Consider the following 19262-nt stretch of genomic DNA (forward strand, 5'->3'; position numbering starts at 1 on the left):
AGAGAATCACTTAAACTATTTGTCTGGTTTGTAAATCTTTTTATTAAAAGAGTTGGTTTTTTTTTTCCTCTTCCACAGTAGTAAAGCTTTGGCACTTACAGTATAAAAATAATCACTGATCATAATTACACCAAATTCCTCTTTTGTCAACTGCATACTAAGTGTCTTCCATACATTTTATTCCCATATAAAAACACTTGGAAGGTCAGGGGAACAAAACTGATAAATAACAGTATGAGATATAAAGATACAGCTAGAAAAATACTAGGATCATCAAGAAAGAATTAGGACTGTGCATATTTTAAATATCACAGTGATTGGATTTGCTGTTCCTATCTTATTGCTGGCTGCACGCTTATGTGAAAGCAGAAGTGTTTGGTGGACTTTCCTATCCCTAAACCTCAGTATTGCTGTACTCAAATGTTCTTGCATAGCACGGGAACCTTGAATTTCTACACCCACCCTCCCATCAGTATTTTGATTCCCCACCAAATTTGTGATTTACAACCTCTCCCCCTCCTCCCCTCCTTTTATTTTTTTTTTCCCTTGCCCTCTTGAAATTTGAAAATATCAACTGGAATTCAACCCTTTGAGCAAAACCAAGACAATCGCTATCAATCATGAGAAAAGTCTGAAACACTCCAAGAGTGGCGCTTGGAGAAGCTGTGAGTTGAGCTTAAGCTGGGCAAATGGCTCCAGAGCAGGGGGCCATTGTCACTAGATGCACTTTTTTGCTAGCATCACTCCAGTTTGGATGGTACTCGTGGCACATTGGGGTTTACACTTTGGTTTGTCTGTTGCCATGGCCGCAAGCAGTCTCGCTGGATGTTACTTTCCCCGTGGCTGTTGTGTGTCTGCCTGTACATCTAGGGGCATGAAACACTCAATGGGGCAGTTGACGTTCTGTCAGGAGGGAAGGAAATCAGTTAGAGCTCTGTCCTGGCTGTGCTTTGTGCTGGGAGCTGCTGGGGACATTTCCCAGCACAAAGCACACAGTGGAAACCACTCCATGCACTCCTGCCTCCGAGCATGCACGAGGCCCTGTGGGACTGCTGGCACTGTGGCACTGCCCGTGTGTGTGGGGGGTGAGCTCAAGCAGGTGTGTGTGTCCTGGGGGCTGCCATGCACTACCAGGGGAGCACCAACCCACAGCCAGCCCGCCCCTGTGCCAGCCTCACAGCAGCGTGGGGCAGAGAAGGAAAGCTGTACTCACAGTGTTGGTGGCCTGGTGGTACCTCTGTGTGAACTGGGTGTAGGTGTGGCCAGCAGAGCCCTCGGGGGCCACCTCCACACTGGGCCTGCGGCAGTTGTCACAGCGCCAGCCCTGCGGGGACACAACGGGGCCATCGGTGCCATGGCCAAGGAGCTGCCAGGGCTCACTGAATCCAGCCCCTAAAGCTCATCCCATTCCACCCCCCTGCTGTGAGCAGGGACGCCTTCCACACCTTCCACTGTCCCAGGCTGCTCTAAGCCCCATCCAGCCCGGCCTTGGACACTTCCAGGGATCCAGGGGTGTGGAGAGTTTAGTTCAGGCATGGCTTGAAGAAAAAGGCCATGAAGCCATGCAATTGAGAGAAAAGTAATAGGTAGTTGTGAAACAGTTCTCAGCTTGACTTCTATAAACAATTAGACTCTTTCAGGCATCATTGTATAAACAAAGTTCTCAGGCAGTCTTCCCATAACAAGCGAAACACCCTCTCTGGGAAAAGATGGCACCCTGGGAACAAATATGGAAGTTTTGGGAACCGTTCATATCACAGTGGGAACACTGGTTTTATTTTGTGTAAACAATCAACGGTGTAGTAAAACAAAAGGAGTGGTTAGAGTTTTCTCTGTTAGCCTATCATGAACCTGGATTTTGGAATATGCATGAAGTTTGTTAACACTGTTATTTAAGCTGGCTGATCGATCAATAAATCGAGTCCGATGCATCAAAGGATGGTCGTTCTCCCCTCACTTCAACACAGGGGCAGCCACAGCTTCTCTGGGCAGTCTGTGCCAGGGCCCCACCACCCCCACAGGGAAGAATTTCTTCCTGATATCCAATCTGGATCTACTCTCCTTCAGCTTAAAGCCATTAATTCATGATCATTCATACATGAGGCTAGAGCCACCAGCACCAGTGAGGCTGCTCCTGTGTTACACCAGACCAGCACCAATGCAAGTACTGCAGCTCTCCTAATTACTTTTCTCCTTATTTGGGCTTGTTTTGGCCCCTTCCCTGATAAGTGTCTGATAAGTGCAGCCCAGCACAGCCTCCCCTGGGTCCCACCTCCCTGCTGCTTACCTGCTGTCCTCCATAACAAGTGCAGGAGCAGATGGCCCCAAAGTATTCCTTCTGCCACTGCTCCCCAACGTGGTACATCTTCCCATCGTCATAGCACGTGGTCTCATCTGTGGAGGCACAGGCAGAGCTCAGCTGCAGGGCCTGGGCTGGGCTTTAAGCACTCCCAAAGCATTCCCAAAGCATTTCCAAAGCAGCCTGGTGATCAGCAGGGAGCCCCTGGGGGAGTGTGCTCCCCTTGTCTGAGCAGAGGCTCCCTGGCTGGCAGGGGAACATCAGCCATGTTCACAGCTCCCCAGACAATTTAACCTCCAGCAGGGGGGTGTTCTCCTGACACAAGCAATGCAGTTTGAGTGACAGTGTGAAGGCCAGAGGAGCTTGAGGCAGCAGGCCCTGCAGGAAAGTCCAGCTGGGGCAATCCACCCCTCTTGGACAGTCACACGTCCCTGGTGTGCAGCTCCAGGGCCAGAGGCACACAGGTGCTCAGTGTGCTGTGACCTGAGCTAACAAAAGGTTTTCTTCTTTTCAAGCTCAGGAATGTGAGATTTATGCCTTCATCTCCTGTGAGAACAGCCTGAAGCTGTCACCAGTTCAGCCTGAACCAGACACACTGATAGTCTGCTTGTCCTCCTGGCAGGACAGAGCTGAGACCTGCTGAAGGAGAGCTCAGACTGACAGCACAAAGACACTTACGAGGTTCACACTTGAATTCTCCTTTTCCATTCCCAAGGCAGGTGCAGCTCATCATCTGGCCATTCTCCCCTTGCCTGTCCCACTTCTCCCCAATCTTGTAGTTAACTCCATTGTCATGGCACCACTCTGGAGAAGGCAGGGGAACAAGAATCAGGAGTTATCCCACAGGCAGCAGGAGGAAAAGAGCTTGGCATTGTCTCAGGAAAGGCAGGAGAAACAATCTTCTCAGCTCATCTAAGTCTCAAGGAGGAAATGGATTCAGCTCCTGCAGTTTTTAACTGCTGAAGGCTGTTCCAGCTCTGGAAAATGTGTAGAGGCTCTTGGGAAAAAAGCAGGATGTGACAAAGAGTGGGGAGAGGAGGTTTGGTTCACAGGAGATGAAAAGAAATGAAAAGGAATTTAATAGATGTGGGGCAGGATAGGAGAGAAAAATATTTAAATGCTCTTTTTTGTGCAAATACCCAGCATAAAATTTACCACAATCTCACAAGACACCATGGGTAAGCCATGTGTATCAAATAATGAAATATAAATATTAATCCTGTAAAATAAACATCTTTTCCTGTAAAATTAAGTGTCTCTACATAGACTCCTCTGAATCTATGCAAATTGCAGAAATACTCTCTCTGCTGAGCTTATTCCCCAATTTAAAAGCCTAATTTCAATTAGCTGGGTATGTGTTGTGTTAAACTGCTCAATCACAGACTTTTGTTCCATTCCCTTATGTCAAGTTGGATTTTTTTTCCATGTAAACCACACAGTTCTGCAAAGAATAAAACTTAATGCCCTAGGCAGAAGTGTTAGAAAAATTAGTTAAAAACTAGTTTTGCAAGCTGCTTTGCAAAGGCTGCCTGCAATGCAAACCAGATTTATTGTAATACCAGCACTGGCTGTAATACCCACTGAAATGCACACTTTCCCATATTACCTAGATATGTCTGGCAAGGTAAAATGTCTCTTATCAATATAATACTGATTGTTGCTGATGGCAATTCTAGATTAGCTGCAAAGCTCAGAGGTAACCAAAGTTTTCCATCACTTCTCACGATGCAAAACATCGCTTTGGTTTAAGATCCTGCCTTCATTTGCTCCATGTTTGGACCAGGCTGAGTCTGTCAAACATGGCACTGCTGCTGGAGGAGAGTGGGGATGGGGATGGTTAACAGCAAGCTACTCACTAGAAGAGTCACATCTGAAATGGCCACTGCCAAAGCCCAAACACTGGCACCAGAGCTTAAAGCCAGTTTCAGATAAGCGCTCCCATTCCTCGCCAACGGAATAGAAGGAGCCAGTGTAAGTATCAAAGCAGGTGTCCTCAGCTGGCTGGTTTAATCCTTCAGACACTGCAACAGAAAGAGGAGAAACAGGCATCACACACAGCAATGGCAGCTGCTGACAGACAGACTGATTTCCAGTGAACACACATGTTTTTCTTCTTGTAATATCCTGGCAGTAATGGAGTCACCCCATGGGCATATCCTTGATGGTTGTCAGCAGCCCAGCTCCCTGTGATTTATTTTCCATTTGCATGTGTCAGAACAGTTGAATGATAAAAAAACTGACATGAAGGCTATTTTCATTTTGATTTGCCAAGTTCGAAGCAAGTGTGAGTTTCTGCATTTGCTGCTGGTGAGCAACAACCTGACTCTTGCCTGTTTTTAGGAGAAAATGTGCTGCAAGATGCTGAGGAACAGCAGGGGGGTGGTAGCTGCATGTGCACCTTTTTGGGCTGCTGTGGGTTCTGTGGCATGTCAGGGGATGGGAGAAGGAGAGCAGACCCTGTGGTGGGGCAGAGGGATTTGTCAGATTTGTCACCTTAGGAGTGTGCCTTGGCTGGTGGGTGCTTTACAGCCACCAGTTCAGGGGGTGATCATCAGCTGATGGTCCAGAACCTCACAAATCACTTGTCCCAGTGTCCCGCTACGAACTGTCCTTGTCAGAAGTTTCCTTTCTGATCTGTTGTCAAGCTTGGGCACCAGGTAGGTGACCTTGAGTAAGGGCAATGAGGCAGGGGCTGCACAGGTCCAGCCAGGCTCCCTCAGGCTGTTCCTTACCAGTATTGCCAACTGTGACCACCTCCTCCAGCACCTTCTGTCTCCTGTGGTCCTTCAGGGCTTCCACTATGATGTTGTAGGTGGCCCCTCTGGTGAGACCCTTGAGCGTGGCACTAGAGGAAGTGCCAGGAACCCTGAACTGCAACAAGAGACAATGCCAGGTCACCAGAGAGGTGGTAACACCCTGGAGGTGTTACCTGTCTCATAGGAAAGGTTTAGGATGACCCCTATGCTCTGTACCATGATGGAGCCAGACCACTCCCCTTAGGCACTCTAAGAACTTCAGATAACACCAAGTTAGACTTAGCTACCCTGGACTATGGATCATGAGGGGTGAGTTTTGCTATTTCAAGGAGACTTCATTGGAAGAGTAGGTAGCTGTAGCTTAGAGAAGCAGCACCTCAATCTCTGAAACTCCCACTCAGCTTGCTGCCCCCTTCCCTGGTGAAACGTCACTGCTGACAGCATTTCTAAGTTTTCTGGGTTTGCAGTTTTATCCTGCAGCCTTTTCCATAAAGGAGATGAGGAGGCTTTCATCCACCCTGGTCTCAGCTATGTGTTCATCAGACTCTTTAGGCTAATTCCTGCCACTCCCTTTCTCAGAATCTCTGCTGCTCAGAGTGACTCTGAAACACGTACATGCCTCTTCCCAGCCCAGCAGTCGAAGGAGTCAGAATTCTTCTGTTGTTTATTGCTTCTTATCAATAAAATTCTTTCTCCAGGTCTGTCTGGCAGGTAAGGTTGAGGCACACTGGTGTTATCTTTTTATACTAAAAACTACATGTACACTATTTATCATAACTTCCCAATACCTATCACCTGTGTTAAGACAGTGAGCTTCTAGCTTCAACCAATCCAAAAGTGCCACCATCACAGCAGAAGAAAGAGGCCAAGAAGAAGGAAGAATCTGGGCAGAATCCAGTCTATCTTGCCTCCTGAACCTCTATTCTAAAAACCCCAAAAAAATCTATTTTTCACTCTGTGATAAATTCACTATCATTCTACTCAAACCTTTGTGGCTTGTAAATCCTCATATAAGGTTGGTAATTTTTTCCATGGGTCAAGATCAAAGGCACAGGGGTGCCAAAGGCACAAGGCCTCTGAGGTGCCTGCCAGGGTCCTGAGTCCTCCAGGGCAGTCTGAGGAATTTTTTGGGTTCTGACACCCCTTAGCACAGCAAAGGCACCCCGAGAGCCCCAGGTGAAGTTTCACCACCCCTGTGCTGAGGCAGCCCGTTACCTGCAGCGTGTCCTCGTCCTGGCTGACGGGCTGGCAGGAGATGATGTACTCAGAGCTCTCCAGCAGGGGCCTCCAGGAGATGGTGGTGTGGGACAGGGCCTCCTGGCTGTCGTTGCGCCGCGGCCCGTGCGGGTACAAGGGCTCCACCACGATGGGCACCTGGTAGCCGGGCACCTCGATGGCCTCGTCCACGCTGGGCAGCCTGGAGCCTGGCCTGAGGGGAGTGGCTGTGGTGGGCCCGGGCCGCCGGTAGCCGTGCTCCTCAAAGAAGATCTGCTGGCCCTGGTGTCCCACGGTCTGAGGGTGCCCAGAGGAGCCTGGAAGCTGGATCCCATTGCCATTGTCGTACCTGTTGTTGGTGAGGTAAGGGGTCCCCTCGTCAATGGAAGGCACGTCCAGGATGTCGGGCTGGTTGGGGTGTGGCCTGCTGATCAACGTGGGGAGCTCATCTGGCAAACAAAGGTTGGAGGCCATCAAGCAAAGCAACAAAAAAGCTGCATTACACCACTCCAAGCATCAAATATTACACTTTTTATGACCTTGCACTGATTGTAAAGGTAATTTCCCTCTCTGCATCTTTCACACCTAAGTGTGCTGGTGTGAAATTTTCATACAGCTGAGCAACACTTTTGAACACTGCAACCCACCATCACTGCTCAAACTGAGAAGGAATGGTTGCAAGAGATAGTTGCAGGTTCTCATTTTAAGAGGAATCACTGGTAAGCAGGAAGAAACTTGTTCCTTGATCATATTTGGATGACCAGCTGGTAATTTGTGATAGGTCAATCTTGTACTGTGAAAGTTGCAAAGTGAGAGGAATGCAACAAGTAACAAACTGAATGGGTTCTGCATTTGACACTATCAAGTGTTAGACAGTCATGTTAACCCTGATTAAATTATCCATTAGGTACCCAAGCAAGAATTCAGCATCAAGCACACTGTTCTGTTGCTAGTGTTCAAACAGGTAAGTGTTACTAATATAAATTCAGAAGTATACCTCCTGCATCCTTAGAAAGGAAAACCTCCTTACAAAGCCTTCAAAGAAAAGGAGTGTGTGAACAGGGTATTTTTAAAAACATTATTTGAGTCCCCCACAAATGTCCTTCAATGTATTTCACACTGTTAAAGCTCTCTCCTGTTGGCACACAACAATCCAGAGCTTTGTTTTACCTGTCCTTTTTCTGCCAACCAGTGGTTCACTCTTCTGATTGTTCTTGACAGCAATGATGTAGATGATGTACTCAGTGCCAGGTTCCAAACCTAGGGAGGGAGGAAGAACAATTTTAGACTTCTGAGTTGCTTTTTTTTATGATTATGTGTGAGAACTAAGGCAGAATGAGAGGTGGGTATGGCTGCAGTATTGGGTATTGCATTTCACACCCGAGCTTTTCAGGACAGGGCAGAGTTCAGCCTCCTGTTCCTCAGAGCAAGTTTGTAGTCTGACCATGTCAGCTGTGATGATAAACCCAAACATAAGGGATCTTTTGCACATGTGACTGGTGGGTGCCAGAATCAGGGGCTTTTCTTTCTTGAAAGGATAACAACTGTGGTGATAGTGGAAACAAGCACCAGACTGTTCAAATGTGGAGGTTGTTCTGATCAGTGAGGTGCAATGTGTTTGTAGAACAGGTGTGCTTACAGGAAAACTCTCGTACTGGAAACCACAGTAAAGGAACACAATTTTCTCCCTATTAGCTAATCATGAATTATAATCACATTTTATAATTAGGCCTTCCCCCTCCATCTCTTTCAAAATTCAAGGGTTTCAGGTGAAGAGCTCCCAGACAGAACAGAGTTACCAGTAATGGTGGCCTCGGTGGTGCCGGGCCGGGGCCGAGGCAGCACCTCCTTGACAGGTGAGCCAGGTTTCTCATATCTGATGATGTAGCCTGTGATCTTGGCTCGGGGAGGCTGCCACGTGGCCAGCAGGGAGTTGCTCGTGGTGGTGAGGAAGCGCAGGTTAGAAGGAGCATCGATAGCTGGGTGGAAACAAAAGGGTTCACAACATCAAATACAGAAAACACCAGCATATTCTTCACCCGAGCTTGACACCCTTCTCAAACCTATTGCCAGGGAATATTAAATGTGATCAGATATAGACAACTCCTAACTGGCCATATGTGATTGCAAAAAGGTCAGACAAGGTCATTACCAGTGGAGGCATCCAGAACCACCGGGGAGCTGCGTGCATTCTCGTTCAGAGTGTACAGGTAGATCTTGTAGTCAGTGCCAGGCTGCAAGCCTAAAATGAAGTTGAAACACAAATGTTAGCTAAGGAGAGGAAGCCACCTAGGATGGCCATCAGAAGGTCTTTCAATAAACTCTTGATGCCTCAGATATTTTTTCCCACCTTTTGCTCCTGTAGTATTTCTCATCAAGGATATTCAAATCCAAAACAAGAACCCAGTGTAGCTTCTGATGTGACCCTGGAGCAGCCCTCACTTACCAGTGATGGTGTAACTCCTGAACTCAGGGCTGATGGTCCTCTGAATGGGGTTCTGGCCACCTGCAGGGACAGCTTCCACCAGGAAGCCAGTGATGGTCTCAGTCTTGGTCCTCCAGGTGATGGTGATGGTGGTCTCAGTGACATCTGTCACCCGGGGCCTGCGAGGGGGACTCACATCTGCACACAAGGGAAGGGTCCTGTCAGTACAGGGGGGATGGCAATCTTACCAGCCAAGGGTTGGTGCAGCCTGGGATGGAGCTTTGGGCAGAGCCCCAACTTTGGGCACAGCTCCTCTGCACCCACACAGCACTCAGTGGTCACTTGGGGAGGGCCACCACTTACTTTCAAGGGTTGTCACCACCCCCTGGGCTGGTCTGCTGGTCAGGGAGTCCTTCAGGGCATACACACTCACTTCATACTTGGTTGCTACCTAGAATGGACAGAGTTGTGCCATGTTAAGAGAAGGACCCAGCACAGAGGGAAATATTCCTGCCCTTAGTCAGTGTTTGGTGGAGCCACGCTTTTAAGTCATCACTTACTGAAAAATGAAGCCTTAAAATAAATTAGGGAAGGACTGATGGGATAATTCTAATTATTTCCAGCTGGAATAAAAGAATAGGCACGGACCCTTAGACACTGTGCACATATGCACACTCAGGAGGAAAAGAAATCCTGGCAGAAGCTTATTTATCACCCCTCATTTTAGAAATCTGTGCTTTAAAGCTGATTCTTCAGAGAAACTCTAATTTCCCTGCTATTTTTCCCAGGGTTAATGGATGCCATTTGCTATGATAAAGAATAAAATAATGTGAATAAAAGATAACTGTGAATGTATCAGCATGGGGGGTTTTGTCCTTAGCTGCATCAGACCATGGGTCCACTTAGATTAGAATGTTTTTAAGGCTCATTTTTGAAAATGGTTCATAAAACTCCTTAAAAACAGATCACTAGCTTTTTAAGATCGCAGAAACCATAAAAGCAGTTATTTTCAGCCTTCTCCAGTTCAGGAACTCATGAAATGCTTCCAGTGGAGAAGATAGCTATATAGCAAATTTAAGCCTAAGTCACAAAAGACTCATATTTTTAATGTATATTTTGCAGATGTCTTAAAAATAGGCAATAGACTGCCAGAGCCCCCATATCACAGCTTGAAATCTCTGCATCAGATCACTTTATCTGACCTCTTTTGTGAGAGATGAGTAAAAGCATTTTGCTGGTTACTTTTGATTGTGAACCTGGTAATTTGCATTTGATTAGGCATCCAGTCTCCCTGTGCTAGATGAGGAAGGGGGTAGAATGCAGCTTCAGCAGGCCAATTACTTGCCTTTTAAAAAAACTACAGTGCTGAGTAGCTGCAGGCTGACTTGCCATGAGCTTCAGAGCCAGACCCTCAGGAGCTGAAATGATCTACTCCAATGAAGCTCCTGACCCAGGAATCTGACATTTCTTCCAAAAATCTCATTTCCACAACACAAAGAAAAAAAGTTACCATCAAGCCAGACACGACTGCAGATGTGCTGTCTGGAGAAAGGTTGATTTCTTTCATAGGACCAGTCTTTTCTTTGGGGTTCACTCTGACTCTGTAGCCAGTGAGGCGAACGTTGGGCGCGTTCCAGTTGATGGTGAGACTGGTGGGAGTTACCTGAGTAAACCTCAGGTTTGTTGGAGGTGGAATTGCTGCAAAAATCCAGACAGGCACGGGGTTACTTTAAAAAAAGACAGTTGGGTAAGACAGTATTGTCTCCTGAACATGAGACAGGTTTAGGCCAGGAAAGTGGAGTGCCTTGTACAAACATAGGCATAAAACACTGTGGGAGGGGATGTGTTGTTCAAATCTACAGAAACACTTTTCAGCAGAAATTAGGAGATATCAATGCTTCAATCCTGAATTTAAGTGAGCAATGACATTTGCTGTGATGTAAGGTAAAGGCTTGGGAAGGTGATTAAATCTCTAGCAAGCCAGGCTGTTTTAATTATTCTACCAGTCTCTGCTTTTCATCACACAGCTCACGGTTTAGTCCTGCTCCACTCGCCCCAGTCTGTTCATTTCCAAAATACCATGGATGATTTACAAAAGTGAGTAGGAAGCAGGCTCAGGAATTGCAGAGAAGATATAAAAATACTGCAGATGGAGAGGGGAAGCATTTTACAGCCACTTACACAGCGAGCAAGGCAATGGAAAAGCAGAGCTGTGGTGGCCATAAGGCTCAGCACACAAGAGCCTGTTCAGGAGCTAACACATCCACTATCCTTACAAACAAATTCATGCCTAAAAAAAGGAGTGTCCATTGAAATAGTCTCTTGCCTTACTGTTGGTAAGCCTGGGGCTGTAAACAGAGCAAAGATACACCTTAGCATAGTGCCCACTATGGCACATGGCTATCAACACTTTCCAGTTTTACAAAGTGGAAATACAGGATAATTCTTCCCACTGGCTTAGCTCAGAGTTTAATCTAAAGCCCACGAGAGTCAATGGAAAATCTTGAATTATTTCAAATCCACTTTGGAACAGCCCTCAAAAGGTAAACCACAGAGGGTGTGTTTGAAAAAGCATTATATTTGCATTTCTGGCAGGTAGTCAGCCAGCTGTTCCATCATTACATCACTTTGCCTCAGTTTAGCACAGCAGATCCATACACAAGGACCCACTGAATTCATTCCACCCCTGGAATTAAAGTGCCAACTTTTCAGCCACAAATGAATGGGAGACCTTTATTACACAGGTGCTACCTGTCTTTGTAATAAAGTCACATCTGGTAATGCTGGAAGCTTGCAATGGATTCCATACTGCTGGAAGCAAAGTTAAGCTAATTCCTTGCAGTAATTTTCCTTTCTCATCAAGGAATTTTCAATGCATGGAATTGCAGCTGGATCAGCCTGGCACAGAAGGGAGTCTCCTGTGGAGGTGATGAGGTGCAGGGTGTGGGCATGCAGTAGGCTGTGGTCCCTAGGGCAGTGCCAGTAAGGGATCTCTGTGAGACCTGAGGGTTCAGCAATCTGCCAGCCCTTCCTGCTGATCTTTGGCTCCAACAGCAAGGTCCCTGGGCCATGAAAGCTGCCCTCATCTCTCTTGTTGGTCCCTACCTGTGCTTTGAGTGTCCCATACCTTGAAGGCGAGGCAAGAGCATTGTGAGAGTGCTCACTATGGCTCAGGCTCCGTGACCAGGGACATGAAACCACGGGACACCCTGCCTCCTTTCTCTCAGGAGGAGATCTGCAATCCTGCTCTCTTGCCTGCCCTTCCCTGACGTGTATGCAGGCTGACTCTGCTCCAGGCAGCTCTCTGGCCCCAGCTAAGCCATCCCTCAGGAGCAATCCCATCCCCTGGGCTGCCCCGCTTGGAGCACCAGTTGCACATGGAAGCACACTTGACCCCTGGGGGCAGAACCCGCTGCTGCCATGGCCTGCTGGGGGTGGTGGGAGCTGTACCTGTGGACTGGGTCCCAGTGAGGGGCAGGCTCTCCATGTCATCGTAAATGGCAACGATATTGATAGTGTACTCAGAACCTGGCCTGAGGCCATGCAGCTCAGCAGTGTCTTCTTCGCCCCCTGGGGCCGGCAATAGCTCATGGATTCCATCCTCAGGGCTTGAGTAGGTCACCCTGTACCTGGTGACTTGCCCCTGAGGGCTTTCCCAAGCAATTTTGATGGAATCAACATCCACCTCAGTGAATGTTAGTCCTTTAGGGCGGTCAATGTCTGTTAGGCAAATTAACGGTAAGAGGTTAAGTGATAAAAAGCAGGTTGTGGGTGAGGAAAATAAAAAGCATTTCCATTACATGCAAAGCGGTTTTCAGTCTGGTGTGGCAAGGGGGGCACTGGATTCTCCTCTGTGCTGCACCTTGCACGCATGCTTGCATCCCTAAGCCTGAGTTGGCAGTGCCAGGCAGCAGGAAGGCAATCTTGGCTTTGCTGAAACCAGAAGGACCTGCATTGCCACCTTCAAAGCAGCCAGGACACCAATTCTCAACTATTTTTGAGTCCCCCTGGCACCAAAACCCCTTCACACAACTCCAGCAGCATTAAGCTACCTTAAAAGGGGACAAGAGAAAAAAAGGGAATGGGAGTGCTAAGACCCATTTCTGCCATGTAAATGGTTGCTGGTGCCAAAGGCAGCCAGAGAACCCACCTGGCTCTGTAAGTTTGGGTTCATGCTGCACTTGCTGTTCACTACTGGGAGCTGCTGTGCTAAGTGCCAGTCCAAGGAGAATCCATCCCACTATTTTCTTTCATAAATTAAGATCCAATTAACATACTCATCAAGAAAGCAAAATTACTCAGGATATTATATTGTAGAATCAGTTAGAAACAAACTTTTCAGCTTTGTATTGAGTGCACAGGGAATGTCCACAGGTGCAACTGGGTGATATGCACACCTCCATTAATTAAAACAATTCACAGGATTTCCTGGCAAGGTGGGAGCTCAGAGCAGGGGAAGTGAGCCTTGTTCCTCAGAAGTCTGGAGTGGCTATCACAGAAATACACAAAATGTGAGGATCTAGCATGTGATTTTTATATTCAATCAGAACCATGCTTTTCTAGAAAGCATCATCTTTTTCATTTGCCATATTGTATTAGTCCTCATTTTTCTGCATTTTCTAGTTGGCAAAGGTGATTTTTGTTCAGGAATTTGCTGGTTTGAATGTGGACTCTTCACTCATCTCTGCAAAGCTCTGGAGAAGCCCCTGCTGTCTGCAGTGTTTGAGGATGAGTCATGGTTTTGAATACAAGTTTGAGCAGGGAAGTAAGAATCAAATCCCTACCCCAGAGGTATCCCTCAAAAGCACTTTAGCTCAAACATAGCCCTGAGTTACAAGGTCTTCTGTCCCTCTTGTGACCTGAGCAAGACTGCTGTTTTCTACACAGCACCTCAGTCCTGGAATTTCATTTTTTTGCAGTGCTTCATCTCAAGTATAACCCACGTGGTTTCCCTTACTCTCTCACACAGGGCAAGTGATCCCAAGCCCAGTCCAGTCCCTTAACAGCAATCACCTTTGCCACCTAGCTCCACACAAAGGAGATCTCGGCACATTTTATCCACTGATTGGCTGATGGCAAACCCAATTGGTTGCTGGAAACCCCAAAAGGCTTTTGTAGCTTTAGTGAAAGAAAATAAGAAGCGCAGCACTTTGAGGGGGCAGGAAATTGCATTTTGGCAGTGTTTGAGGCAGAGGGACTGCATTTTTGCCAGCATCTGCAGCTTAGGTGCATGGTATTTCTCACAGGGCAGACCACCTCACTCTCTCCTGGAGACCAGGCCCCTAGCTTTTGCTTTCCCTGGGAATGTGGTGGTAGGTTCAGAGATCAATAGAAAACACGTGCTTGTTGCCATGAAGTGAAATACATACTGGTGACAGCTGTCTGAACCAAGGGCTGGCTCTCCCCATTCTGATTCTGAGCATAGACACTGACCACGTACTCCACTGTGGGCTGCAGACCTTCAATAGTGACTTGAGTTTGATCTGGCAGGAGAGAACACCATCAGTCAGAAAGAACAGCACAAAGCTGGCCTCAAAGTAGCCTTGAATGAATGGCCTGTCTAAGCCATACAGTGAATAAATGTTATTAAAACAAGGTGGGACTGACAAATTAAATTTGCCTTTAAATTGCACCATGCTTCTCTGGCAGTGCACAATTGCCATTTGTACCTGCTCCAAGGCTCCACAGCTGAAAGGGCAGGTTAGCACAGTGTGTAAAACTAGGTACAGAGAGACCAGCTTTCACCACTTTTTAGGATAAGAATGACCACCAGCTCAGCTGCATCACAAGCATCCCCAAGTGCTGTGCTGATCCCACAACATGCAGTTTTCCTGAGAGCTGACATGGCAGGTTCCACAGGTGCTACACTACAAACCTGTAGTGTACGTGACTGAACCCATGCTGTGACCAAGGGTCACGTTGTGTGACTTCCAAAAGGATTTCAGAGCAAGTTTTGCTGGATGCTAGAAAATCCAATGTTATTTCTTTGAAATGCAGGTACTTTTTATGCACACTGCCAAGAACAAACTTCTGCAGTACAGTGGTGTCAAAGAAATATGAAGCTTTTGGGACAAAAATCTGCCTGAGCTCATCTGTCCTGGATGAGACATAACTGAAAATCAGCAAGATGCAAAAAAAAAAAAAAAAAAGGTACAACCAGCAGCAGGATTTCAGTGGTCACATGTTGCACTCTTTACAGATCCAGTGAAGGATGACATAACTCTTACCTGCAGGGACATTTTTTGTTTTTGAGGGTCCATGTCCATTCTTGGGATTAGCAGTCACCCGATAGCCTGTGACTGGGGATGTTGAAGGGAGCCATCTGATGCTGATACTGTTGTCCTGGACATCAGTGACTTGCATCTGGGATGGTGTGTCTATTTCTGGGCAACAAAAATAATTTTTCTCAGTATGTTGGTACAGGAAACCCTCCCTCCACTTTTGTGTCCTGGCTGAATTTTATTCTGCACTGCTTGGAAGAGAAAACACATGTTGCTATTTATTTTTCTGTCACGCTAGCCTCAACCATGATGTATGGATGAGTTATTTCATATCAATGTTAGCTGATGATTTTTGTTGCTTTAAAGGCTACTTAATGCCTTTATCTGCAGCTACAGAAGGAGTAGGATTTGGCTATATCCAAATCAGGAGCGAGACAACAGTCTTGGCATTAGAAAAAATGGCAAGACTCCTCAGGATCACAATCTGACAGTGAAGCACTGGAGTTAAGCCAGCAGTGACCCCACATTGAGAGCCCAACAGGATTTCCATTCTGCAGTGAGCAGCTGAGCACTGCTTTTATCTCCATCTGGACTCCATAGGTTTTCCTTCTCCAGGTCCACAGACCCCTTCTGTGCCACCAAGCTACACAGCTCCACAAACTGATGGCCCTACAGCCCATGGCTTCTAAAAGAAACCAGGGGTCAGCAATACACATTTATGGGGAAAAGCCAACACAAAGCTGTGGGGTTTTTGCCTTGTTTGGTTTAATCAGATCTCACCTGTCCTGTAGGTGACAGTGACTGGCTTGCTGCTGGCAGGGCTGTCTCCACGGCCAGTCACAGCATACACAGTGATGGTGTACTCAACACCAGGCTTGATGCCAGTGATGGTGGCAGTGGACACTGTGCCAGGCACTGTGAACTCCTGTACTGGGCTGCTTCCACCTAGCAAGAGTAGGTTAAGAAAGAAATGTGATGGACCTGTAAAGCATACAACTAACATCTCTACAAAAAACAGGACAGTCCTACGTGCATCAAGCTGAAAGCAGGACCCTGTTGATTTCAGTGATTGTTGGGTCAAAATTGTTTAGAGGAAAAGAATGAAACATACACATAGTATCTAGAGTATTCCAGTAATTTTAGAAGTGGTTCTCTTTCTTTTAGGTAGACAAAATATGATTTGCTCTTTTTTAAAAAAGGCACCTATATGTCTGCTACAGCCCAAGGTGCCTTTGCTGTTTGCTTTCTAATGGCCTCAGAACAGAGTTTCTAATCTGTGCCCAGCTGTAGCAGCCTGCCCTCACCTGTTTCACCATAAGTGATCCTGTAGTATCTGACTGTCACTGCAGGAGCATCCCAGGAAATCTTGAGGCTGGTTGGGCTGGTAGGGGTGACTTCCAGGTCCCTTGGAACATCAGACACTAGAAAAACAGAGAATTGAGAAGGAATTTGAAGAGAAGGAATTTAAACACAGTTGTACATCAGCTACATACTCCACTTATACTGTGCTCCTCTGCTACTCATCTGTCTGTCCTTGGAAGAGGAATGTGCTCTGAGCCAAAGAGATGTATCTGGTTAAAAACCATATGGCACTGGACTGGATTTAATGAAAACAGTTCTGCTGGCCCTAGAAACATCTGAAAGCAGCATGAATTCTCCCATCTTTTCCTAAATCAGGCCCTACCTCAGCACACAGGCATTTCCTCACAAGTGAAGCTGGCAGGGAAGATGCAGTTTAAGAGGAACGACTTTGCTAGAGGATACCCCAAACCCAGCAGTCCCTGCAGCCTCACCTGTTGTCTGCTGGCCAACCAAGGGCAGGCTCTCCTCCCTGCCGTTGACAGCGATGATGCTGACCACGTACTCGGTGCCTGGCAGCAGGTTGGTGAGGGTGATGGAGTTCCTGGAGGGGGGCACCCTCTCCTCCTTGGGCCGGCCCCCGCCCTGCTCGGGCTGGTAGCGGATCCTGTAGCCCGTGATGGTGGCACGGGGAGCGATCCAGTGCACCGTGAACGAGTTCGCCGTTATATCCGAGAAGTCCAGGCCAGTGGGGGAATCCAGGCCTGGGTGGTTCAAGAGACACAAGGGTGAGCTCAACCAGGCTTGCCTGGCATCTTCACAGGAGAAAAAAAAGTAATTCAGTCCCACTAATGAATTTTTAAAGGATGCATCCAAGTACCTGTTTTCTGGACTCCGTACAAAGGTGCGCTCTCGTGCTGCTCAGAAACACTGTAGACCCTCACCAGATATTCAGTGCCAGGGAGCAGGTCTGTGGAGTTGAAGAACAGGAATGTGGGCTAATGTTTCTTTGCTAACATCAAGAAGTTAATCGACCTACACAATTTCAACTGTGCTTCTTAGGAGACAATCAGGTTTTGCTTGATGGAAGATCTGAACTTCCAGGACAATCAAATGTTTAAATCAGTTATTTTTGTGGCACCATGGCTCCTTGCAGTGCTTTAGCCTCAACGAGCATGAGATCCTATATCATTGCTTCATCAGTTTGTGGAGACTGACTAGAAGCAATTACCTTTTTACAGGGTCCATTCTGGTTATCTACCAGTTTATCTATGCACCAGGCCAAAGCTTTAGCTGATATAAGGGCCAAAGATTTCCAACAAAGCTGTTCTAACTCAGACAAACTCTAGATTTAGTTTTTTATTCTGAAAACAGGTCTTGTCTCTAATGTAACCAACCAGGTTCTCAGATAGAGAAAAAAAACAAACAACTATAAATACAACACAGTTTTTGCCCCAAAAATTAATGTTGGCTTTTGGAAAACGCCCAATTTTTGCTGCCATGTCCTGTAAGGTTCCAAAACAGGATGTGCTTTCTGGTCTGAGCATACAAAGTCAAAGGAGCAATGACCTTTTGCATATTCTTATCCTCTTCTGAACCTCTGCACTGCAAGTCCTTGACATTACTGGCAAACCAGGCGAACAACACGTATTTACTGTTAATGCCTAACCAGGCTGCAAATCAATGCAATTGCCTCACAGCCTGATTCATCACTGTCCTTGGATTGATAGGAAAAAACTTGCCCGTGGTTTGGCTTTAACTTGGGTAAAGCTAGAGGCCAAATCCCATTTGGTGTGAGTTTCTATGAGGCTGCTTGCAACATCACTTTACATCAGCTGAGAATTTGGCCAGCCGCACTCAAACAATTTTTTTTGCCTCATCTTGTGCTATGTGGACCTTCTCACCCTCTACAACCTGTAGCAAGGTGGGGGCCAGTCTTTTCTCCAAGGTAACAAAAAAAGACAAGACCTCAACCTGCACTAGAGGAGATTGAGAATGGATATCAGGAAAAATTTCTTCACTGAAATGTTGGCCAGGAGTGGAAGTGCTCAGGTGGTGTGTGTGGATTGGCACATGGTGGTGCAAAGTTGATGACTCAAAGACCTTGGAGGTCTTTTCTCTTATTAATCTTATGATTTTATGATGAGGGGCTTCTCATGTTTGTTTGTTTTATGCAGGTAACCCACTCACTTGTTAGGATGACCATGTTGTCCGAGGGTGAGACTGTGACCTCTGCAACATCTTCCTCCTTCTTGGCGGGCGAGTAGCGCACCAGGAATCCGCTCAGCACGATGGAGGTCGGGGCAGTCCAAGTCACCCTCATGGTGTCAGGCCCCACGTTAGTGAAGCGCAGGTCAGTGGGAGGAGGCACAGCTGCACAGCAAAGAACAAACCCACCTCAGCTCTCAGACTCATATTGAGCAAGGGGTCTGCTCAGGGAATCAACCACCAGAGAAGGTATCTCATGCACAACTGACTACGGCATCAGACTCATGCAGACTTCTAAACTACATTTGGTTCTACTGCAGTTAAGAGAAAAATGTGTCTGCACTGCTGTCAGGCTGCTTTAACCTCTTGGCAATTCCTGATATGTTAAATGTACCCCGTGGGGCTAATTTAAAAACAAGGTAGCAAGTTTCAAGGATGTGCTTCTAGCAGCTGGATTTTGTATTAAAGATGTGGTGCCAAGAGAGGTTTAAAGTTGCCATACAGCAGGTACAGATGGAAAAGTAATCTCATCTAGAATCCATACATGCACACACAGGAGAGGAGAGGGTATATCACTAATTTCCTATGACTCTACTTCTACTCATGTCGGAGGATTTACAGCCTCAGGACTTTCAAACCCAACAGGATTTCATGCAAGAACCAGTTTCCAGCTCTCCTTCAGCTCATGCACTATAAGAAACCCTTGATGGTGTGGCATGGCTGTCACTGGCACATACTCAGGGAGTGGTGCCCATCTGCATCCTTTGGGGCATTGTGGAAAGAGTGGAGCCACCATGGAAATGGGCTGCTGGAAGCTCAAACAGCTGTCAAGGCTGGAG

The 19262-nt window shown here is 46.9% G+C and overlaps 1 protein-coding gene across 5 annotated transcripts in view; it reads right to left on the bottom strand.

The window, feature by feature from the left end:
• The window catches only part of FN1 (fibronectin 1), a 54084-nt gene that overhangs the window by 726 nt on the left and 34096 nt on the right, over positions 1-19262 (bottom strand). For 2 of the 5 annotated variants that reach the window (XM_063162655.1, XM_063162660.1), the window contains 21 exons: positions 18406-18588; positions 17096-17185; positions 16710-16979; positions 16221-16337; positions 15697-15861; positions 14923-15078; positions 14065-14178; positions 12146-12415; positions 10206-10393; positions 9059-9146; positions 8717-8893; positions 8423-8512; positions 8070-8249; positions 7441-7530; positions 6271-6719; positions 5032-5170; positions 4156-4320; positions 2978-3103; positions 2288-2394; positions 1214-1324; positions 19-903 (listed from right to left, as the gene is read on the bottom strand). In XM_063162655.1, coding sequence (XP_063018725.1) covers positions 829-903; positions 1214-1324; positions 2288-2394; positions 2978-3103; positions 4156-4320; positions 5032-5170; positions 6271-6719; positions 7441-7530; positions 8070-8249; positions 8423-8512; positions 8717-8893; positions 9059-9146; positions 10206-10393; positions 12146-12415; positions 14065-14178; positions 14923-15078; positions 15697-15861; positions 16221-16337; positions 16710-16979; positions 17096-17185; positions 18406-18588 — 3350 coding nt within the window. In that variant the 3' untranslated portion in view covers positions 19-828. Of the gene's footprint in view, positions 1-18; positions 904-1213; positions 1325-2287; positions 2395-2977; positions 3104-4155; positions 4321-5031; positions 5171-6270; positions 6720-7440; positions 7531-8069; positions 8250-8422; positions 8513-8716; positions 8894-9058; positions 9147-10205; positions 10394-12145; positions 12416-14064; positions 14179-14922; positions 15079-15696; positions 15862-16220; positions 16338-16709; positions 16980-17095; positions 17186-18405; positions 18589-19262 lie in introns of those variants that run through there. The other 3 variants (XM_063162658.1, XM_063162656.1, XM_063162659.1) reach the window with 3 other exon arrangements.

This window comes from Melospiza melodia, chromosome 8 (assembly GCF_035770615.1).
Source record: "Melospiza melodia melodia isolate bMelMel2 chromosome 8, bMelMel2.pri, whole genome shotgun sequence".
NCBI classification, from domain to species: Eukaryota; Metazoa; Chordata; class Aves; order Passeriformes; family Passerellidae; genus Melospiza; species Melospiza melodia.